At 44.4% G+C, this 24,877-nt stretch overlaps 1 protein-coding gene across 1 annotated transcript in view; it reads left to right on the forward strand.

Annotated features, from left to right (window-relative positions):
• The first annotated feature begins 1,486 nt into the window (after window positions 1–1,486).
• The window catches only part of LOC311103299 (retinoic acid receptor alpha-A-like), a 48,241-nt gene continuing 24,850 nt past the window's right edge, over window positions 1,487–24,877 (forward strand). The window contains exon 1 of the mRNA XM_084144834.1: window positions 1,487–2,554. Coding sequence (XP_084000960.1) covers window positions 2,377–2,554 — 178 coding nt within the window. The 5' untranslated portion in view covers window positions 1,487–2,376. The remainder of the gene's footprint in view (window positions 2,555–24,877) is intronic.

The raw sequence follows: 24,877 nt of genomic DNA on the forward strand, positions 1-24,877 counted from the left end.
AACCAGTCAGTATCTGGTGTGACCACCATTTGCCTCATGCAGCGCGACACATCTCCTTTGCACAGAGTTGATCAGGCTGTTGATTGTGGAATGTGAAGTTGCTGTATATTGACGGGAAGTGAAAACACGCTGTCGTACACGTCAATCCAGAGCATCCCAAACATGCTCAATGGGTGACATGTCTGGTGAGTATGCAGGCCATGGAAGAACTGGGACATTTTCAGCTTCCATGAATTGTGTACAGATCCTTGCGACATGGGGCTGTGCGTTATCATGCTGAAACATGAGGTGATGGCGGCATATGAATGGCATGACAATGGTCCTCAGGATCTCGTCACGGTATCTCTGTGCATTCAAATGGCCATCGATAAAATGTAATTGTGTTAGTTGTCCTTAGCTTATGCCTGCCCATACCATAACCCCACCTCCACCATGGGGCATTCTGTTCACAACGTTGACATCAGCAAACAGCTCGCCCACACGACGCCATACACGTGGTCTGCGGTTGTGAGGCCAGTTGGATGTACTGCCAAATTCTCTAAAACAACGTTGGAGGACGCTTATGGTTGAGGACGCTCCCTGCCAATTGCACGCTCCCTGAAAACTTGAGACATCTTTGGTATTGTGTGACAAAACTGCGCATTTTAGAGTGGCCTTTTATTGTCCCCAGCACAAGGTGCACCTGTGTAATGATCATGCTGTTTAATCAGCTTCTTGATATGCCACACCTGTCAGGTAGATGGATTATATTGGCAAAGGAGAAGTTCTCACTAACAGGGATGTAAACAAATTTGTGCACAAAATTGGAGGGAAATACGTTTTTTGAGTGTGTGGAAAATTTCTGGGATATTTTATTTCAGCTCATGAAACATGGGACCATCACTTCACATGTTGTGTTTATATTTTTGTTCAGTGTACAATATGTTTGGTTATGGAAAATATATTTCACAGCAGTTTGGATGGTACAATGATTCTCTACACTATACTTGCTTGTTTTGTCACATAAACAAAAATTTGGCGAACTATTAGAATTTTAGCAACCAGGAAATGGCAGAGCGATTTCTGCATAATGCACTTTTAAAGGGCCGTTGTCCGACTTCAGTCATTGTAACAAAATGACAGCCCAGTTGCTGTCAAGTCCCACTACAGTCATAGATCAATTAGTGCGGTACTGTTATTATCATGTAATTATCATGTTCCACTTCAAATCTCATGCATAATAGATACTCCACCTGTCATCTGATGAACTCCTTCAACTACATCAAATGCCCCCCTCTATGATTTACAACCTGAGAAGGTTACATTTGGCCGGAGCCAATGAGGGAGAGCTGAGAGGGAGATAGACAGAGGCTGTTTGCGGGCTTCGCCTCTTCCGCCATGCTTTTCCCCTACACGTGATGCTTCCGGTTTTAAACACCCAGCTGAGGTTTTAGGAAGGAGAAGTGAGGCTGGGTACGTGGAGCTAATGCGCAGCTGCTGATACTCGTCAAAAAATTGCAGGGCAGGATTTGGAAACTGAATGAACGGTGAGCAGAGGTCCCTTCACAAGACATGGACGCCGGACCTCAAGTATCCTTATGTAACGCGAGGAGCCCGAAAACAACAGGATGCTCAACAGATTCTTGAGATTTTTCGGCGAATCTTAAACCTATTGTATTTTAGATTAAATATTATAGCGCTCGCCTTCGTCTATCGAAGAGATAGGATAATACTCCTGGACATACTATCCGTTCTGGTGTTGTTGGAATTATAATACCTATTTCCACTTGATTCGGTTGGTGAGGCGACATACAGTATCTCTAAATACGAGATTGGGTGGACACGTCACTGACGCTGGACAATACATTTATCATAGACGAATTTTCTATAGTACTTGCATTCTACACATGCTTGCATTGGAGTGAAAAGGCAGCTCGACGGGCGGGATAGCGTGGTCCACTTTTATCCCTGTGTCGCCCGAGTTGGTCAACAGCTTAACAAACACAATTCAAAAACACTGAATCGTGGACTCATATTTTCCCAAAACGAGCCGAGCAAATAACGGACGGAATAATTATGTTTTAACATTTTTGTTTAATGATTTTTCCTAATCACAACCGTTTGTTTGCTACCGTTTGTGCCCACTGAATTAAACAACAATATAGGTCGGTTGCGTCACTTCATCGGATAAATTGGAGAACAAGAACTTGTTACATTGTTGTAATATTGTTACAACTCCGTTAGGGAGGAAACCCTCCAATGCGTTCTATCCCCGCGATATGTGATGACATCCTTCGTTGCGCTCGGTGTTTTTGAAACGCTCTCTTGTCTTCTTTATTCGAACGAGAGGAGAGCAAAGGAAATTCGCTTTCTATTTTGGGCTGCAGTTAGTTTTGCATGATGTACGACAGTGAGGATGTGGTGGGACTCACCCCTAGTCCGAACCCGTTTTTAACTATGGATTACTACCACCAGAACCGAGGATGTCTAATCCCTGATAAGGGCCTCGTACCTGGGGCACCCCGTCCCTTCAGCTCGTCCATCAGAAATCAACACTGGAATGGATCAAACCACTGTATGTTGATTTCCACTTTACTTGTTCTCGACTAACCAGTAATTGATTGTCGAAAGAAACATGCATGTACCAAGGCGCACATATAATGTAATCTGTAGATATTACACGCATGCCATGATGTGTGCTGTGGATTGTTGCACGACCCCGCGTTGTTATAATGTTTCGCTCTTCGGTAGGCTTCATGTTCTGTCTCTGTTTGAAGTTATTGAATGTAGGCCAAACTTACTTTTGTCGACAGTGCATCATCAGTTCAATTTAATTATTTGAACTGGTATTCTTAGCCAACTCGTTACATTTTATCGCCATACAACAGTTTATCATCGTAAAAACATGCAGCATTTATTTGCAACATCGTAATAACATTGTGGCAACGCATTCTCACCGCCGTATTACATTATTTCAAATTGTTTGCAAAAACTAAAGCCATGCCATGCTTGAGGCGCCTTGTGACTATGTGGCCATGTCTGTGTTGCTATACTAGTGTTTAGATATACAACGACATGCTATATATAGCCTAGGCCTACTTTCTCACATGGGAGAAAAAGGTTGACCTAACCATATCAAGTAACATTGCCAAACAAGTACATTTTAAATGATCTTTAATGATCTGTATGACCGAAAAGATACACAATGCTTGCAGTTCTTTGCTTGCATCTTTTTTTTTTTTACAGCCTTTAGTGGAGTCCAATGTCCAAAGATCACACACTGGGTAGGATAGGAAGGTAATGTATTTGTAACTTGCTGACTCATTCGTCTTTTTTTTTATAGTAGCCTACAAGTCAGTGTCTGTGTCTTGTGAGGAGAAACTATCTTTATATTTAAAACATATCTGCTCCAAATTCACAAGAAGTGTGATGATGGAACAATTCCAGGGATGTGCTCACAGTGCAAGTGTGACCTTTTGAAGGTCAAAGTCTGCCTGGAAATGTGGTCTCCAGTGATTGTTTGGACATGTCAACATTGCTAAGCTTGTGTAAGTATGTTGGAGGGATCATTTGTTCACTGGCTCAGTTCCCCTTTCTCATGGAGATAGCTACAATTGACCAAAGTATTTATGCCCCTTTTGAAGGGGGCAAAGAGGTCAGGAAGACACAGAGGGCTTAAGGATCTTAAGGAGGTTATATATATATATATTCTACAATCTGGAAAAAGCTTGGGCATCTTTGATTTAAACTTTGAGATATATTTTATAGCATGTTCATCCCTACACTTTTAGGTCTATTTTGATGTTGATAGTTGCTTGTTGTGGTCATGGAGAATGAAAGTTGACCAGAGCCCTTTCTCAGTTTCAGCTGAGTCAGACAGTCAGAGCCGCTCTTTGAAGGTCTCCCATAGAAATGTCCTCATGAGAGAACAACACTGCTGGGATCTCAACAGGGTGTTGCAATGAGTCACAAACCAGGGTCCTGTTCAGTAGAGACAAAATGTTTTGGAAGTGAATGGAACAGGGAAGTTCTTGCTTACCTGAACTTGTCCAACAACTAGAGGACTGATTTTCATTGCAAAACGTTTTGCTATACTTTAGGGCTGTGCGATGTGGCCTAAAAATCATATCTCTATTTTTTTTTTCAAACTTATGGCAGATTCACAATATAGATCTCGATTTTATATATATATATATATATATATATATATATATATATATAATATTTTTTTTTCTATTTCTCTTTTCTTCTAAATAAGCTTTGTTGTACAATTTAAAGGTGCAATACACTGCATTTCAGACAGTCAGTAATAATCTAATGAATTCAGGACTTGTGAAATTATACCTAGGCTAAATATATGCCTTCCACAACCAAAGGACCCAGAAAGAATGTAATATTTTTTTTAAATTATAGTTTACTCTGCTTTTTTGCCATAATCACTGATCTGGCTTTCAAGTCTGTTTATGAAAATGCCCTTTTTGTTAAAAAAAAATACCAGAACCATGCATAATGCACATTCACTAATAATGACTAGAAAATGTAACACAGGTCTCATAAACAATCTCTCAAGCACAAGCCCATGTGCTAGTGAGTAGCCAGCTACTCTTTATATTTGAAGTTGATCAACTTGGATCTATTTGCTTGCTAACAAGGTAGAACAGTTTAACTGTTATGAGAATGAGAACAAGTAGCCAATTCCTTATATAATTGTGTTTTATGCTTATTGCACATTTATAAAACACAGACTTTGGCTAAAATGCTGCTAACGGTATGTTGTACCGCAATGCCGTGTGACAAACTGAGCATACATTTTCCAGAATCAATGTTCATTGAGACTCTTGTTTTAGTTGTGTCTGCTCTGCTTGCAATTTGAGGAGTTGAGACATAAAAAGGGTATCGTTAAAAAGGTTAACTTCTCCTCTATTACAGTAAAATAATGTTTCAATGTGTTTCGGTCTCCATATGAGCGACGTTTCCGGTGGACCAAACCTCAAATGCAAATAGTGAGTTGAATCAGCTAGTCAGAGAGGAGGAAGTGATCTCTCATCCTTGTTGTTGTGAGTGGCAGGGCCTTGGAGTGTGTGTACATTGGAAGGTGCACAGCCTACAAGCCATTGCACACAGCACAGAAGGAGCGAAGGAGACGAGACCAAAAAGACAACATGAGAACACGTGGACATAAACGCTCATAAGAACGGGGAAAAAAGAAACGTTGATTATTGCGATATAAACATTTGGAATATCGCTCAAAAACAGATATTTGAATTAATCAAATTAATTTGATATATGGCCCAGCCCTACTATACGTGTGCCCTTCTGAACAAACCTGACCAAATTCACATAGAAATGTGAATTATAGATCTATCATTCTGCTTGAAAGCAAGTCTAAGAAGCGGTAGATCTGTTCTATGTGCGCTATTTCTATGCTTCCCATTTTTAAGTTTTGTTTTTGCGTCTTTTATGTTGTTTTTGTACACTAGCTTCAAACAGCTTAAACAACAATATTTTTGGTTATGGAAAAAAAAATTCTTAGCGTTTTACATGGTACAATGATTCTCTACACTACACTAGCTAACTTTGTCACATAAACTGAAATTAGGCAAACTATTAGAGTTTTAGCAACAAGGAAATCGCGGAGTGATTTATGCATAGTGCAACTTTAAAAACAGCTCAGAGAACCAGACAAACTTTGATGTGGAGATAGGCCCTGTGCAAATATCTCTCTCTCTCTCTCTCTCTCTCTCTCTCTCTCTCTCTCTCTCTCTCTCTCTCTCTCTCTCTCTCTCTCTCTCTCTCTCTCTCTCCCATTGTGCTCTGTCTGAAGGCTGAGGATGTCTAACGGTGTTGTTTTGTGCGCCCAGCAACACTCACCAAATATGCAGCAGCCACCTTGCTAAATTGAACTATAGCCCCAGATTTTGCCAGACTTTTTGAAAGGAAGGGAAGCCCCCATTTGATTCATGAATGTTTGCCGGGCACCCTGCCGCCGACCATTTCATGCCAAAACAAACCTGTGGCAATCACAAAGAGGTAGGCAGCCATTCAGTCCCGGCAGTAGAGTGCTATTGAGTGAAGTGCTATTTACTTCAGCCCTCCTCGGGATAATCCCCCAGAGCACTCAAGTCAGAAAGCACGGTTATTTTGAGCTTTGTCTCCCCTCCCCAAGCCGTTCTCACATCAGTATAGGTCACTTTGACGTAGAATGGAAGTCTTTGGGTTTCCTGACACTTCAATGTCTTTATTTATTTCGGATGTGTTTTATAAAAGCAAGCCTTAACTATTATTATTGAATTGAGTGATATTGTTAGTCGTAGGATAAAATAGGACAGGAAATAAGCCACCAAGTCTGTCTGTTTTATCAGTGTGCTCCTTGAAGTAGTGACTACAATAGTAATTAGATAGTCTTGATGCCTGAGCAAGTTCAGACACTTTCACTGGCATGAAGGGTCTCCCCTTGAAAAATGGAAAAATCCTTGTAGGAGTGGATGAGCAACACCTAGTAAAAGCAGGTACTCAACTCAAGCACCCTGCCTCACTGTTGGCAAAGTCACCACACCTCATCAGGGCAGCGAGAGGCACCATCCAGCACAACGAAACTCTGGGCACATCAATCACAGGTTGTTTGAAATGTCCTCCATCATGCTGACTGCTGCTGCTGCCCAGAGAAGAGTCTTGCAGGCGGGGGAGGAGACTGGAGCCTGGAATGAGATGGCCCTCTAGAGCCTGGAGTATAACCACAGGCCTGGACCCAGATCTGTTGTGCTTTTGCGTACTCCATTGTCAATGGTAAGATGAACATTTGTCATGACAATTCCTTTAGGAGTTGGGCAGAAACAGAGCTAGGACTTCAATATTTATTACACTGTTGTTATCCACTCTGTTGGCCGAAGGAAATTTGTTTGTTTTAGGATTAGACTTTCAGCCCAACTCCTCAATTCCTGGACTTAGTCTACCTTTATGTCCATGTCTTCACCATATTAGAGGACCAACCACCTCAAAAAATATAGAGTTAATTTATATTTTGCATTTACAATGCATTAGCAAGCATGCATAAAGACAAATACAGTCAAGTCTGGTTTGGTGGCATGTCATTCATCCTTAAAAAGTCCTTGTATCCAAAGACGAAACACTGTCACCTTGAAATTCCCTTTCCAGCTGCCTGCCTAGATTCCTCCAGCTGCCTCTGGTCTAATGGCTCTCTGGTGTGGTGTGTGTTTGGCATGGAGTGTGTGTGTGTGTGTGTGTGTGTGTGTGTGGAGCTACTGGGATCCTGACGGCCATTACAACACTCCTGTGGCGCCTCAGAAAGGAAGTCCTTACTAAGGAAGACCATGTGGCGTTTAATTGTTTCCCATGGACAGCGTTGCTCCGCACCGGGAGGGAACAATCAGCCGGCATGGAGGAAGTGGAGAAAAGGCAGCATGAGAAAGAAAGATAGAAAGAAAAGGGTGGTAGGTGAAAGGGAGAGATGGATGTAAGAAAGAGACGATAAGAGAGGAGGAGAGAGAGCTGGACATAGAGTGGGAGGAAGGGAGAGAGCGAGCAAGGGACAGACATAAAACGAGGAAGCAGGGAGTAAGTAGGAAGAAAAGGAAGGGGTCGTAAAAGAATGTTCCGGTCTACTGGGTCTACTGTGGCTTTTGGGGGTTACAGTTTGCGCTCCAGACAGCGTGGCGAGACCACTGTCAAATGCAGATCTCGCGGACAGGCAGGCGGGCGGCCTCTCTGGCCCTGCCAACAGCCCAACATGGCTGGCAGCGTCTGCTCGGTGTTCCCGTGGTTTGGCCGACCAGTAGTAGGCTGGCTCTGCATTTTAAGAGATGCGAGGAATAAACAGTCTGGCAGCAGACGCTGGAGTCAACAAAAGCGGTAGCGGCTACAGTCTCCTGGTGGCCACAGTGTGTAAATAAAGCCGGCGTGTAGCCCTACTCCCCCTCCCGCGTCTTTGCCATGCGGTGTGGGACGTCTTAGACGGGGGGTGCGGTGCTTTCTTTAGGGACTGCCAGCTGGTATGGGATCTAGCTGTGGTTTTAAAGCGAGGGCCTATTCTACTGTTACTGCTGCAGCTCTGTGTTTACCATGAGTAATAGCCTGTTGAGAAGGGACATGTGTAGAGCTGGGCTCCGAATTCAGAAGTGGCTACTCAAACTTCAATGGACTGTGTCCAAAACAAAGGGGATACTGTTGTCTAAAGAGCCGAGCGCCCAACTTCGTTGTTAGAAGCAGAACGCTGGAACGCTGCGCTTTCGAGGACTATAAGTGTTCTCGTATAAAGTGCATTTGGGAAATGTAATTGATTTCCGTCTCATTCACTTCCCTCTTGTGCTCATGTTTTTTTACACCCACACACATTTCAGCGTAAACGTATGATCCCATCTTTACTACAATGCAACTCTATTTACCACACACTCTCACACACACAACCTCTCACAGAGCACAGTGCCCTCTGTGGCAGAGACGGACGCACTCCAGTTACCTGCAGGCTAACCATTAGCCTAGCTCCTCTGTAATCAGGGAAGGCTGACAGACACTAGCGCTCATCATCACATCATAAACCGAGAGAGAGGACCAGAGGGCAGGATTTCACAACCCCGTTTGGCGGCTTCTCTTCCACCCCAGAGCCCAGGTCCTGTGCCAGTACGCTCCGCAACCACGCCTGCTTCTTTTAACATCTTTAAAGAGAAAACAACGAATAGCAGCGAAACCACAAACTCCCATTTAAACTCTCGCTGAACAGGCTGTTCCTAGAGCTAGTGCTAAGTCTACTTACTAGCAGACGGTGTTGCACAAATTAATGATTTAATGGCCTGACAGCCCTGTTGTTGTGGTGCCTGGTAGATTAGAAAGTGGTGCCTGGTACTGGATATGGCATGGCTGTGTCTGTTTGGTATTATAGAGTCGATATTGGGAATTGGACTGTGTCTGTTTAGTGAAGGGAATTAGGGAGTGTTGTGTCTAGGGCTGGTTGGCCCATGGTTCTGTTAGTCCACAGCTCTGTTAGTCCACAGCTGTGTGTTGAAATGGAACTAAGGGGTCCTTCACTTGAAATTAAATATTGCAACACATTATTTATAGTGTACTTTAATAAGGATTTGGAAAGGCTTTATAAGTCGAGTTTTGGCTGTAATAATAATAATAATAATAATAATAATATGCCATTTAGCAGACGCTTTTTATCCAAAGCGACTTACAGTCGTGCGTGCATACATTTTTGTGTATGGGTGGTCCCGGGGATCGAACCCACTACCTTGGCGTTACAAGCGCCGTGCTCTACCAGCTGAGCTACAGAGGACCACCTCTGTAATCTTTATGCAAAAGTATACCTACATTTCTTTCATTTTTATGTAGGTGTACTTGATTTTAATTTTGTCCATAAGTTTGTATTATAGGGTTCGTACGGTCATGAAAAGTCATGGAATTTTTAAATGGTGTTTTCCAGGCTTGGAAAAGTTTTGCAAAATGATCAAATCCAAAAAGTTTTAGGAAAGTCATTGAAATTAATCTAATAATTTCTGATAATGTAAATATTTTATAAATCAAATACAAATCGACATATCAGCCAGGATGGGAATGACACTAGTGTTTGCATGGTGCGAGACGAGAGCGAGACAGCCGGACATTGCAGCAGCACGTAGGTCTAGCCTGTAAAATATGATAGAGAACAGATTAACTAGGTAGCCAATTCAGAACATATCTTGTACCCTCTAGGTAACTGTTTAGCTATTATTAGCATGTGTTCATGTTTTCGGCATTTCCCAAAAAACATTCCACCAACCTTCACCTTGATAAACTGGCTCTGATGTGTTTGAGCAGGGCTGTATCAAAAGCCTGCACACCCAGCAGCTCTCCAGACTGAGGGTTGACCACATGTGTTTCATACAGTTGCCTAACAGGTATTCTACTTTGTGGGAGGTGAAGTGCATTGCTCAATGACAGGAGATAGTACATGGGATCAGAGAGCAGCCTCCCAGTGTTGATACCACATTACGCTTACTTTTTTATACGTACAATTGTTGGTCATGGAAATTTGGTTAAAAGTAATGGAGAAGTCATGAAATTCCATCTGTCAAAATGTGTATTAACCCTGCTGTTAGGATTGGTCCACTCCAAGTTAGTGTTTGGGTTGCAACGAGCTAAGTCCTGAAGTGTCTGTCTGTTTTGGTCTGAGGGTTTGTTTTTCCTCTCAATAATCCACTCCTCTCTGTCCTCTGTCTCCTTTTCTTGATCGGGACTTTACTCAGAAGTGGGAGAGCTAAGGGAAGGGAAGGGAGCTGTAGCTAGATGGAGGTCTATTTGTGCTGTGCTAAGGCGGATTTGAAGGGCGCCGTGCCCAACCACACTGACAGTTTCTGGGCTAAGGATAAAACTGCCTAAGCCACTCTCAGCCTGTGGGCTTGGGCTGCTCTCATACCCCTAAACCACTGACTTCCATTGTATCTTTCTCACTTCTGTGTGGATCCCACTGAGCTAGGAAGGAATGATATGATGTGAGCGATTGGATAGAATTAATGAAGTGAAGGCAAATAAGGGTGATGCATTAGTCTTATAAGAAATGAATTCTCCAAAAAATGTAGGCTATAGCTAGTCTATAGCAAAAGGTATAGCCAATGACAAATGCATAGGTTACATTAAATTTAGGTGCAGCCAAGACCGTAAACTTAGCCAGCTATCAATCTATATGATATTCCTTCCCTCCCATGGAATTCCCCTGGCTGCGGTGTGGCTTCCCTCAACACCACCACTAAGTAATATACATGTGCTGCTAACGCTAAGTGCTAACTAATGTGATTTGGACATGAGGCTTGAATTACACACAGGCATAACTTGCGTAGTTTGAGCAGCACTAAGAGCAGACCAGACGGCTGGGGGGGATGGGAGCCGTCTTCTCTTCTGTTACACGCCGTTAAAACACCAAGGAAAAGAGGGCAAGAAAGAGAAACTGAAGCGCGCTTGTAAAATGCGGGCTGTAAAAATAAGGGAGGGAGGAGAGCCTGCGGGCGAAACCTGCACTGGCAGGTGGGTGGTGGGGGTGGTGTCTGCTCAGTGACAGTGGGCATCAGGAGTGAGAGAAGGGGGATATATGGGGGCAAAGGGGGGTGGAAAGGAAGGGTGGCTGCCCATCATGGAGCTAATTTTTAGCAGAAGTCCCAGAGAGGGTCAAAGGTCAGAGGATTCAGCCTGTAGCCGCTGCTTATCAGTAATGTAGTCAAGTCACAAAACTTAGAGGTCGAGTCCCAAGTCCCTAGTGTTCGAGTCCAAGTCCGAGTCCTTTATACTTGAGTCACAAGTCCCTTGGTAGTGCTAAAAGCTGCGGTCCAACCATTTTTACTCGAGTACTACAACACCGCTGCTTATCCACCCACACAAACACACAAGCACACTTACACACACCAAACTCCATTCCAAACTCACTAACACACGTACCCACACACACTCAATCCCAAACACACGTACCCACACACACTCAATCCCAAACACACACACACAAGCACACACTCTGTGCCAACCCGATCCCATGAAAGCACCCTCTCACCTGTCAGTTAATTAATTATGCAGATGAGCTCCATAGGGTGCTTCAAATTAGCACATAAGCCTAATGAGCCGACAACCTCCATCGAGTTACCACAACGACCGCTCGACCCGGGGAGTCGTTTGAACACCACTGTCTGAACCGACGCGGTCATGAACAGGAGACTGTGTGGCTCAGTTGGTAAGAGCACGATCGTGGGTTCAGTTCACGCAGCCATCCCATGCACATACTAACGTGTCTTCACGAGCAGTAGCCTGTACACCACTGGTTGGAGTATCAGACCGCAGTCAGAGGAAAGAGAATACACTGATATGTTGGAGTGTCCTTCTCCTGTTCCTGTTGGTGTATTGACTCATCTGTCTGCTAGGGTGATTCTATATGGCAATGGTATCGAGATGTCTCTCTACCTGACCCTTTGTAGGTAAGAGGAGCTAGTGTAAACATGTAGCCTACTGTTATTGGCCAGGGGGCATAGGTCGGTATGCTTAACTATTCATGGTATACCATGTCGCTATAACCACAAGACGTTATAAAAACGTCTTTCAACCAATTTAGCTCACTGGGGTGGTGTTACTTGTCCTGATCAAGTATAGATATATGTATATTCCGTTAAGGGGAAGAACACGGCCATTGGGAGAATCCATAGATCTATGAAAGAAGTGAAATGTGTTTATTCCATCCATCCTAGCATAGCACCCCTCCCTCTTTTTCTCTCTTTCGATCGCTCCCTTGCTCTCCGCCAAAACCCATGCTATATTTAATGTCATTGCCAGAAGGGCGTGTGCGTTTGTCAGATCTGCAAGCGCATGAACATGGAGAAAGCCATTAGTCACCAGCGGAGATGAAAGCGCAGCTTCAGTTAGGCGCTCATTGGAGCGAGGACTCAGGGGAGAGAAGAGAAGGTGAGCGTTTGTTTGGATTAAGGCGACAGAGAAACAACTCGAGACAAATGTAATAATGGCTGGCGTCACCTTCCAAAGGCAGAATAATAATAACACTGTTTCTGCTATTATGATGAAGCACATCTACACATACACAAGTTTATTGTACTTATAAACTCTCTCTCACACACACACACACACACACACAGTACTTACCGTATACTAGCAGACACACAGACACATCACCTTTGGTTAAAGTTGTGTATACTGTGTCACCTTAAAGTAATGCTCCGGTACTTTGGTGACTAAGAAAGTATTTTCATACCGTCCCGGTTTGGGCTGGATGTGTCTGTGTAGTTCATACATGCATAATCTATGAGCACAATTACTGTCTTACCTCAATTAACCATGAAATCCCTAGTTTGAAAGCAACTGTTTTCTTTAAGCTGTGCAGCACCATTTTCCCAAAATGTCCCCCCATGTGGGCCACTAAAAATGTATACAAAAGTACTTTAATCTCTCTCTCCTTCACCTCCCTCCCTGTCCTCCTCTCCTTTATGCCCTGCAGAAAGCCGCTGTCCCGTTTGGTTTGGGGGTCAGGCTCAGTAGCCCCCACCCCTTCCCCCATCGGGTTTGGAATGTGATCATTTCCATCTATCCCAGGAGGGGTGAGGGGGGTGTAGGTCTAATGGTCGGTTCTCGTTCGTTATGACAAACCAACCAACACTGCTTCCTTCCAGCCATACACAGATACACACACACTCTCTCTCCTTTAGTAATGAATTCTCTCATTCACATTAGAGGAGTTTCAACATGCTCCTTTAAACAGAAAAATAACAAAGCCGTACCCTTGGGAGGGAGACGTTAGCAGATTTATTTACAGTTGATACACACAGTGATGCACATGAATGTATACACATGACACAGTGCTTGTAGGAAAGTCAAGCTGCGCTGGAGATGCTTTGGGGCATTTAAAGGGTGTTGATGTTGAAGCGGTTCTTAAATCTCACACGCATGCTTGCTTATAGAGGCACACACACACACAGACATAAACACACACACAACATTTGCTAATAGACACAAGCACATGCTCATATCCATTCAGTCACACACACACACACACACACACACACACACACACACACACACACACACATATACACACACACACACACACACACACACACACACACCCCTACCTCTGGAGAAATCCCCCAGTGCTGCCTCTCTCTCTCAGACATGGCCCAGCAGCTGCAGCTGAATGTAGGTTAGTGGCTGTCGCTGGGAGATCACGGATCTCCTCAGTCATGACTGGGCTGTTTTAACATTACTACAGGTCCTAGGTCAGTTCCCTCAGCCGTGACTGTATTGTTTGTTCATTACTACTCACTGTGAGACTGGCCCTAGGTCAGTACTGTTAGTCGTGAGTGAGCTGTTCCCTCATCACTAGAGCCCATTGCTCTCTTTCAGGGTGAGCCATCTAGAAACATGCGGAAAGCAAAGCAACGCTTGTATGTTAAGAGAGGCGCTGAAAATACCTTCTATGGATCAGGACACACACATACGGCTAATCTCATTACTAATCTTGATCTAATTCAACAATTTCCCTGTTTGGCTCCTATGTCTTCCTCTCAGCTTGGTTGTGGAGGAGGAGACGAAGACAAGTCGTCTCTGTTTTTAGCAACAGTTCTGTTTGTTTCCAGCCTTTTAGAGACGGACAGATATAGCCTGATCCTCTCTCTCTCTTAGTCCCTGAACAGTTTCAATCTGCTCTTGTATGTCCTAGACATTTGAAGTGATTTGTTTTGGGAACACTGTTTTTGTAGTTAAAGGTCTGTCCTGATTTGTTTTGGGAACACTGTTTTTGTAGTTAAAGGTCTGTCCTGATTTGTTTTGGGAACACTGTTTTTGTAGTTAAAGGTCTGTCCTGATTTGTTTTGGGAAATGGGAACTGCTGTTATTGTTGACTTCCAGCATATTGCTCCAGGCCCTTGTTTTTTAAAAGTATGGACACATTTTCTGAAACAATTAGCAACGATCGCTAGGATTCTTGTTTGAATATTCCTACCGTCAACGTTTTGGGGTTACCATGCTTGTCTGTTGCAAGCAGGGAATCCATTTCCCTATTTCCCCCATAGCTACCGACCATTGCTTTTCAAGACAGCCGTAATGTACCAGAACATAATCGAGAACACAAGCGGCCAGTCACAGTTCCCCCTCAGAGAAGATAGCGTGTTAAAGACACAAGTCAGCGCCCTGCCCCATGGCGCACATTCTGCTCTGCAGTCATGCATGATATGATGTGAGTGCTCTGGCATTTCACCAAGCCTCGTGGGGGTCTCTTCTTCTCCTTCTCCAGTCAGACTCAGAGAAATGCCCTCTAGCCTAGCTCTGAGGCACATGGCATGCTCTCGGCTGGCTGGGAGGAAGGATGTAGATGTAGCCCTGCTTTGGGGCATGACAAGCTGCTGGCAGGCTGGGTGGGAGAAGTTCAAACCCACCTCTGAGGCACATGGTACACTGCTGGGTGGGTGGAAGTAGATCCGCACACTTCAGAGTGAGGTTGGGGGCAGGTTGAAACCATGCTGTTATCTCCCAGCACCACGGCTCAGATGCTACCTTATGTCCGCGATTCCAGAATCACAACTGAATCGCAGAAATGGGTTAAAATGTTAACAGAAATAAGACTTGAATGGTTTCAAAAAGTTTAGTGTTACGCAAGATGTTGTTGATGGTCACTGTTGGTCACTCACTCGTGAGTCAGCCAGCCTCAATAGCTCCAAGCCATACCCTCACTCTCCTCCCCTCCTCCTCTTCTCTCCCTTCATCTCTTCATTCCTGGAGAGAGCGAGCGCGAGAGAGAGAAGAGGGAGACGCTAGCGTGTCACAGCAGCAGAACTGGGAGAGGCACTGGGGTTTCCTTCTATCCCCTGAGGCTAGCCAGCTAGCGTAGCATCACTACCTTTGCTATACTTAGCTGGAATGGCTAGGCTGCCATAGCTTCACTTTATGACCTCTGAGCTCAATGACCAGGGTCAAATATGACATTTTGAAAAGGAAAGGATGTCAACAGACTTGTTTTATTTCAGTTACATTCATTTACGTTAATTTATTCACGAAAATAAAGTTCCTAGAATGAGACCAAGTAGGCTAATGGCCCAAAAACCTCTATACTTTGGAATTGGACCAGTCCCCAGGTTACTCTAATTCTGTGTAATGCAAGGTGATTAACCCAGATTACCTCTGCCAATATCCTACCACTCACCACAACACCACAGATAACAGCTCAGGTGTTACACAACAAACATAAAGAAAACATACAAATATCCCAGAACGAGGTTCTAACCTCCTGGGCCGACAGCCCGAATCAGCCCAGCCTGGCCCTAACCCAGCCTGGCCTAATGAACCAGAGTAACAGACCCATTGTACTCCCTCTGCACACTATGCTGGACTGGGCTGGTGGGATTACGATGCCATTGTCTGCTGGGGCGCTAATCCCTTCAGATTTAGCTGTCAGAAACAAAGCCCAGAGATGACATGGTGGTTAACCCCCTGGTTCCCCCCAGTGGACTGTGGACTGGTGCCAGGCTTTAGCCCTGGTTCCAATGGTTTCACTGCCAGGCTTTAGCCCCGGTCCCAATGGTTTCACTGCCAGGCTTTAGCCCAGGTCCCAATGGTTTCACTGCCAGACTTTAGCCCAGGTCCCAATGGTTTCACTGCCAGACTTTAGCCCAGGTCCCAATGGTTTCACTGCCAGGCTTTAGCCCCGTTCCCGATGGTTTCACTGCCAGGCTTTAGCCCAGGTCCCAATGGTTTCACTGCCAGACTTTAGCCCAGGTCCCAATGGTTTCACTGCCACTCCTCTCCCCCGCTGCTAGCACTAAAGGGGGGAGAAGCCCCATGCTGCTGAGGCACTGACTGCTCACTTTGGAAGGGATCAAGGTGAGGAAAAAGGGAAGAGATGCACCATGGGTTTTTCTGGTGAATCTGCGGATGCAGAATGACCTCCAGATGCAGGACTGTGCAGGGAAAGGCAATTGTGCATTAAAACATTCCAACTGTTTGTTCACCAGTCATTGCAGCCAACCCCTCTGGGATGTTTACACTCATGACCTTGGTTACATACTGTAACCCTTTTTCCCTGTTTACATATAGGGTAATGCTCAGCAAAACAAAAGGATGGATCTCTCCATGAAAGTCTTCTCTGCCAATAGTACGAGCCGTGGGGACCATTCAGGGTTATCGCATGTCATTTTTCTGTTATGTAAACAGTCCTCCGGTCCACCAATCAGAGGCTGGGGGCCAGGGGCCAGAGCTTGGAGGGATGAGTCACCCTGTGTGTTGCTGTTGGGGCCTGTAGGTTGGGGGGTTTGTTGGGTTGAATCCAGGCCTGTGACTCACACAGCTCTGACAGTCTAGAGCTGGATCTGGAGAAAGAGTTGGCCTGGCTGCCTCACTGAATGACCTACATCCTGGCTGCCTTCTTTCCTCTCTCTGTCTCTCACTCTCACTCTCTCACTCTCACTCTCACACACGATCACACATATAAGCAAGCACACATACGTCAATGTACACTCTTGCCTCCACCCAGGTCTAACATGATGAGGATAGTAATGAGGTACTCTGATGAACGTTTCAACCATAGATTCTGACAGCCATCGTTGTCCAAGACTAACCATTATCTTACACCGCCCACTAAGCTGAGATGTGTATAGTATTTTGACTTCGATAGGTCACGATTCTCAATACCATCACGATACTCAATTCCAAAACGATACCACTGCAAAAAAAGAAGACACACTAACCAAAGTCACAGAATTGCACTTGATCCAGACAGATAAACTCAGCTACTGCTCTGTTCCGTTGTTGGGCATCTTTTGAGTTAAATAGCATTACATTTGAATTTTTCAGAGACAGTCATGTATGCATTAATGAATCAATTATACGGTCATACACTCAATTTGTTTTTACCAATCTAACTACATGACAACATAATGGTAATAATTTATTTGAAGATACATCTTTATTGATAAACTGGATAAATCAATATAGCCTAGGCCTATTCACAAAAGAGGTGACTAAATATGTGTGCGTGCCTTTTTGTTAATGAGCTTGTTTTGGCTGATTTCATGGGGCTACAGATGTCAATCTCTTTCCCTTCCATTTAGGACCTATTTTATTGTACTGATCAACAACATTTACATAGAAGTAGCTTATTTTACAAAACTGTGTGCTGTCTCATTAACCAGTAAGGACGTCATTCACGAGGCAAGAGGGGGGCGCCCCGGAGTCAGTTCGTGGAGGCAATAGAGAGAAATAGTGATGGCGTCTTTCTGTAGGTACTAACTCCACCATGGTTCGTTCGTGGAGGCAATAGAGAGAAATAGTGATGGCGTCTTTCTGTAGGTACTAACTCCACCATGGTTCGTTGGACAAAGCCTATGGGGAAATGAATGCTGTTTTTGGATAAACGCCGAAAATAAGGTCTGTGGTAGACAGTCTTAGGAGATATTATACGTTTTGTTCTTTTGAGATAATCTTCATCAGTCACTTTCTGTGAATATTTAAGTATTTACACTACCGGTCAAAAGTTTTAGAACACCTACTCATTCAAGGGTTTTTCTTTATTTTTTTAAAACTATTTTTGACATTGTAGAATAATAGTGAAGACATCAAAACTATGAAAGAACACATATGGAATCATGTAGTAACCAAGATAGTGTTAACAAATCAAAATACATTTTATATTTGAGATTCTTCAAATAGCCACCCTTTGCCTTGATGACAGCTTTGCACACTCTTGGCATTCTCTCAACCAGCTTCACCTGGAATGCTTGCATATTATCACAAACAAAGTACCAGGGTAGGGAATCGATGATACCTTCTGCTATAAGCTAGAAAAAAAGTTAGCGTACAAAGCTGGAAGCGACCGTTATCTTCTTGCATTGTAAAGTGTTCTAGCCTGTATGGACATTGTTTTGAGAACAGTAATTACCATTTTCAACATTCCTACATGCATTATATATCGCATTATTCAAGTGTGTTAACTTCTGTGCAGCATGAGTAGAGAGCTAACATGATGCAGTCCAGACTCCTAGTGCAGGCTATAAGGGGGAAATCGCCTGTGCTGATAGACAGAGTTGATCCGTGAGACACATTTGACAGATGTACCGAAAGTAACAAAAATTCTACTGCTGAACCGTTTTTTATGTTCTAGTATCTAGAAAGTACCGAGGTTCCGGTATACCGTGCAACGCTAGATGTTCTTTACATTTAGCCTCATCCTTGTTTTTAGTTTCCTCAGTCCGTGAGTTAGTCTTGATATCTATCCCATATCTGTCCCTGGTTCCCCACTTGCATGACAAAACTATCAGTTATTTTCTGTGAGAAGAGCCGAATGTTGTCTGTGAGAGGAGAGGAGTGTACAGTACGGGGGAGAAGAGAATAACTGTACCAGGATCCTCTTTCTCCCCCGGGCCCTATTCTTTTCTCTTTCTCACACACACACTCACATATCCCTCTGATTGTCTCTCTGTCTAGTCCCCGTAATCCCTCTCTTACTCACTTGTACACACACACACACACACACACACACAATCCCTCTTCTTCCTCTGTTTTTTTTCCCACTTTCCCCTTCCACTCTTTTACTCTATAACCCCCCTCCCCCCTTCCCCTCACACACTTCACCACTGGCCCCATCCATTTACCTTGTAGCACTATAATGGTTGGGGCTTTTCAATATTTCAGAGGGAAACAGCGTCCTCTATCCTATCCAGGCCATTATCTGGTGAGAGGGTAAATGGTGGGTGTGTAGCACTGGGAGACATGTGTTTTACTAATTCATAGCTCTTCCAAAAGCCTTCTCAGGAGGAGCTACTAGGCCTATCGTCTCCCTCCCCTGATCTAATGCCCCAGATGGGGGTGTGGATAATGTCTGTAGTATATGGGACTTTAGGTTAACTCCACGATGTATTAGTGTGTTTGTGCATTCTTCAACTCTATTTCTGCGACGGCCATTGTGTGTGTTTATTATGCGTTTGTAGTTGTTTAGTCTGTGTGTACGTGGTTAAATGTATACATGATTGTTTTTGTCTGTGCCTCTGTCTGTGACGCGACCCTCAGATCCGACACTAATGTCCCTATCAGCCAGCCAAACAGGTCCATCTGTCAGCTAGGGGTCAAATGGTGCAAGCACAAAGTCACACCAAGCAGACAGACAGGGCAACAGGGCCCAGGGGGGTTATGGGAAATATGAGAGCCCTCTGCCACTCGCCATCCCCCCCCCCCCCCGACCCCTCCCCCTCATACAACCCCCACCCCTGTCACAGTCTGGTCAGGTGATCAGAACTCCATGTGATCAGCTCTTAATATGAGCAGCTAAGGAAGCTCTTAAATGCGCAATATGTAGAACTCGCTCCGCCATTACATGGTTGATAAAATTCTATCATGTTCGCCTAATTTCGGTTTATGTGGCAAAACAAGCAATGTATAGTGTAGAAAGTCATTGTACAATCTAAACTGATGTGAAATATATTTTCAATAACCAAAGATATTGTATTTTCAGCTGTTTCAAGCCGGTGTACAAAACCAAAACCAAAAATATGCAAAAACAAAACTTAAGAACGGGAAGCATAGAAATGGAGCACAAAGAACGGATCTACTGCTTATCAGACTTGCTTTCAAAGAGAATGAAATGTCTATAACTAATATTTCTATGTGAATTTGGTGCAGTCACCTGGAAAGCTACATACTGGACCTTTTTAACAGTAGCTCTTTTGGTCAGTGTTGTGCTGATATCACCAGGGTTGTGGGTGATGTGCTGCATGTAACTGAAATTGTATGCTCCATGACCCAATAATTACTAAAACAAGAACAGAAAATGTAAAGAGAAAGCCAGATTCAGAGAGAAAACTCTTTGCTTTATTCAACAACAACAACAAAAAAACGTCATGCTTTGACAATGGCTCGCCCCCAGTTAGCATGCCTCCATGAAAACACTTGTGTTTAGAATCGAGACTGAGCAAAAAGCAAAAAGCGAGGGATGGAGGGCTGGCGAGAGAGGACACCCATCATTTTGCCTGATGGGAGGGATGGAAAGAAAGAGGGAAGGAAAAAGTCCTGTTGTGTGATTCTGGTGGGTAATTGAGTCTGTCTTCCATGGCATTGGCATGGGTCCTCAGATCCTCAAAAAGTTCTATAGCTGCACCCTCGAGAGCATCCTGACTGGTTGCATCGCTGCTTGGTATGGCAACTGCTCGGCATCCGTCCGCAAGGCGCTACGGAGGGTAGTGTTTACGGCCCAGTACATCACTGAGGCCAAGCTTCCTGCCATCCAGGACCTCTATACCAGGCGGTGTCAGAGGAAGGTCCTAAAAATTGTCAAAGACTCCAGCCACCCTAGTCATAGACTGTTCTCTCTGCTACCGCACGGCAAGCGGTACCGGAGAGCCAAGTCTAGGTCCAAAAGGCTCCTTAACAGCTTCTAACCCCAAGCCATAAGACTGCTGAACAGTTAATCAAATGGCTACCCGGACTATTTGCATTGACCCCCTTTTTTTACGCTGCTGCTACTCGCTGTTTATTATCTATGTATAGTCACTTTACCCCTACCTATATGTACATATTACCTCAAATACCTCGACTGGGTACCGGTACCCCTATATACCCCCTGTATATAGTCTCGTTATTGTTGTTTTATCGTAAATTATTTTCTTACTTTAAAAAAATGTAAGCATTGTTGTTAAAGGCTTGTAAGGAAGCATTTCACTGTAAGGTCTACCTACACCTGTTGTATTCGGCGCATGTGACATAAAATTTGATTTGATATGATTTATTAAAGTAGATGTCAGTTTGGCTGAGTGGGAACTCCCTTTTTGGTTCCAGGTCAAGATGCACTTTGGAGCCCTTCATAATAGTCCAGTCATATCCTTGATCCTTGATATCCTTGGGTGAACTCCCTTTGGCATCTTGTTGGCTTCTTCTCAAATGTCCCTATTTAGCTGAGATGACAAGAAAGCTAGCGCAGGCTAGTCGTTAGCAGAGCACGCTTACTATAGCTCGTATATATTGCCTAGCTGGAAGGATTCCTGTTTGGCCCTGTCCGGGGGTTTCTTCGGATGGGGCCACAGTGTCTCCGGACCGCTCCTGTCTCAGCCTCCAGTATTTATGCTGCAGTAGTTTATGTGTCGGGGGGCTGGGGTTAGTTGGTTATACCTGGAGTACTTCTCCTGTCTTATCCAGTGTCCTGTGTGAATTTAAGTATGCTCTCTCTAATTCTCTCGTTCTCTCTTTCTCTCTGAGAACCTGAGCCCTAGGACCATACGTCAGGACTACCGGGCATGATGACACCTTGCTGTCCCCAGTCCGCCTGGCCTTGCTGCTATTCCAGTTTCAACTGTTCTGCCTGCGGCTACGAAACCCCTACCTGTCCCAGACCTGCTGTTTTCAACTCTTAATGATCGGCTATGAAAAGCCAACTGAGAGACCTGAGCCCTAGGACCATACGTCGGGACTACCGGCCGTGGTGACTCCTTGCTGTCCCCAGTCCGCCTGGCCTTGCTGCTATTCCAGTTTCAACTGTTCTGCCTGCGGTTATGGAACCCCTACCTGTCCCAGACCTGCTGTTTTCAACTCTTAATGATCGGCTATGAAAAGCCAACTGAGATTTATTCCTGATTATTATTTGACCATGCTTGTCACTTATGAACATTTTTGAACATCTTGGCATGGTTCTGTTATAATCTCCACCCGGCACAGCCAGAAGAGGACTGGCCACCCCTCATAGCCTGGTTCCTCTCTAGGTTTCTTCCTAGGTTTTCGCCTTTCTAGGGAGTTTTTCCTAGCCACCGTGCTTCTACACCTGCATTACTAGCTGTTTGGGGTTTTAGGCTGGGTTTCTGTACAGCACTTCGAGATATTAGCTGATGTAAGAAGGGCTATATAAAATAAAATTTATTGATTGATTGATAACCTGATCAATTTGTCTTTCATCTAATAAAATCCTGTTTTATTATTACACATGGTTTATTTATCACATGGTATCAGAGACCAGTTTGGGTGGCATAGCCCCAGGTGTGCAGGTAGAGTTCCATGTGAGGGCGAGGACGTCCCTCTTTCACCCTGAAATGTGCCACTCAGGACTCATACAAGGACAGCCTGGCAGAATAGAGGTCAGACAGGGCTCCAGGGAACAGGAGGCTGGCGCGCCACAAAAAGACTGAGTGCGAAGGCAGGAGAGGGAAGGAGAGAAAGAGAAGTGTGAGAGAAACAGAAATGGTGAGAGAAGAGAGGGGGGTGAGAAAATAGAGTGAGTGTATTGTGAAATAAACAAGGGGAAAGAGAAGGATGGAAGTGTTTGAAATGTCTTACTTCCTGTGTTTTTTTTTTGTAGTTAAAAAAAAAACCTTGAAACGTGTTGGTTTGATTCCATATAGCAGCACAAGATCAGTGTCCCTCTCTCACTCCCCCTTTTCTTTTCAGCTATCTCTCACCATAGCTGTCTTTCAGCTCGTTTCTTAGCCTGCTTTCTGTCGCCCTTTTTTGTCTGTGTGCCTACCTGCCCAAAATACCTCCCTTAGCTGGCGCAAAGACACACACGTAAGCCTCAACCGCCACGCGCTTCGTGTGTGTGTGCATGGAGAGGAGATAAAGACTTCACCTCCTTCTCTCTCTAGTCTTCGTTCTGTCTCGGTTAAGGGTGGTGTATTTTTAGTGACACCGTGGCTTATTTTGAACACAGGAAACACCGGCTGGTTTAGGTAGTGGCTATACTTGGAAAGATGCAGCTAAGCATAGACTAAAAAAGTAGATGGGTCTCAGGCTCAACTGGGAGATATAGAACTGGTACCATTCATCATAGTGATCGTCTAGTATCTATGTATCTAGACATCTATAAAATGTCTAGTAGATACGAGACAGTAATCCTCAAATTTGTTCCTGGAAAATCAATTGGTAATTGACCTGCAAGGAAAACGGATTAACTTCCCCCTCCACAAACTTGAACCACTGTTCTCGGGTCAAAAACGGAATGCATTCTCCAGTTAGTATCGTAGAGACGATCCAATTACCTCTGATTCATGATCTGTGCTGAATGACAGAGAGTGATGGGGTGATCTGGTAGCATTTAGGCTAGTCTGAATTCCAGCATCCCAAGGCCAAGTGAGCCAGACCTTTTCATTGTGTATTTGTCTAGTTTGATTCCTTTTATGGTTTTATATGTTTTATATATTTGAGCTATTCAGAGCGACCGAGGACACTAGGGGAAGGGCCTTGGGAGGACAACAACAGGCAGTGAATGCATTGTTTTCTCATTTTGTTTTTTCTCCCCTGTTTTTATGGTGAATAAATTGTCAGTAGGAAAAACAGCGGATGGCCAAAGCTAATATAGTGGTGCTTTGGCGTGCCATGTTTTCTAAACTGCTTGCAAACAGTGGTCCTGTTCTTCATCTGTTCCAAACCCAGTGATCACTGGAGTGATCCTGGTAGTCTCTATCATTTTTCATCATCCTCTGTTTCACTCTCTCTCTCTCTCTTTGTCTCTCTCTCATGTTCTTCCAGACTGTCTCTCTCCCCCTAAATGTCTTCCTTTCTGAACATTTTCCTCTCATTTCATTCTCACACACAGCGAAAATGTTGTCTGTTTTGAAAATAATACTTTGTAGACCTAGGATGATGTACTATAAGTATGCACACACACACACACACACACACACACACACACACACACACACACACACACACACACACACACACACACACACACACACACACACTAAAATGATAAGAGGTGTTTTGGAATTCCCCCCAGCCCCCATACCAGTGTTATTGTTGGCACCTATCCGGCACTGCTGGGAAGGTGGACTGGGCTTGCAGAAATAAGAGGGGGGGTGGGCAGACACTGGAATGTGTGGTATGTCAGGAGATATAGGGGGGAAGCCGGTAAGGGCGGGGACCGTAGATGGCTGGGGGTCAAAGGGGAAAGGGCAGAGGGGAACATGGCTGGGGATTGGAGGTCAGAAGGACAGGGGGAATAGCGAATGCGGGGGTAGGGTGTGGCATGTAGAGAGAGAATGCAAAGAATCTGGAGAAGGAGAGAGAAAAATAGATACAGGGGGAGGTAAATGTAGAGGGAGTGAAAGAGATGAGGGTAGAAGGTAGAAGAATGTGTGGGGGTTTAGGGTGGTAATGATAGACACAAGTAAGATTGTACACTGAGAAGTCACACACACACACACACACACACACACACACACACTAGAACATGTAGGACAGATTAATGCATCAACTTTCACATGGTGGTGGGTTAGGGCCAGAACTATGTGTGTTATTTGGTCAGGTCAAGGTGCGTGTGTGTTCCTTTCCCCCTTTCTTTCTCTCATGCTGCCTTGCAGAGTCCTGGGGTAAAAATAGAGCACTTACTAACACTCCAGTGTTCAGTCAGACCCCTAGGCATAACACACACACACACACACACACACACACACTAGGA

The sequence above is a fragment of the Coregonus lavaretus genome, assembly GCF_964263955.1.
Source record: "Coregonus lavaretus genome assembly, chromosome: 28".
Taxonomy (NCBI): domain Eukaryota; kingdom Metazoa; phylum Chordata; class Actinopteri; order Salmoniformes; family Salmonidae; genus Coregonus; species Coregonus lavaretus.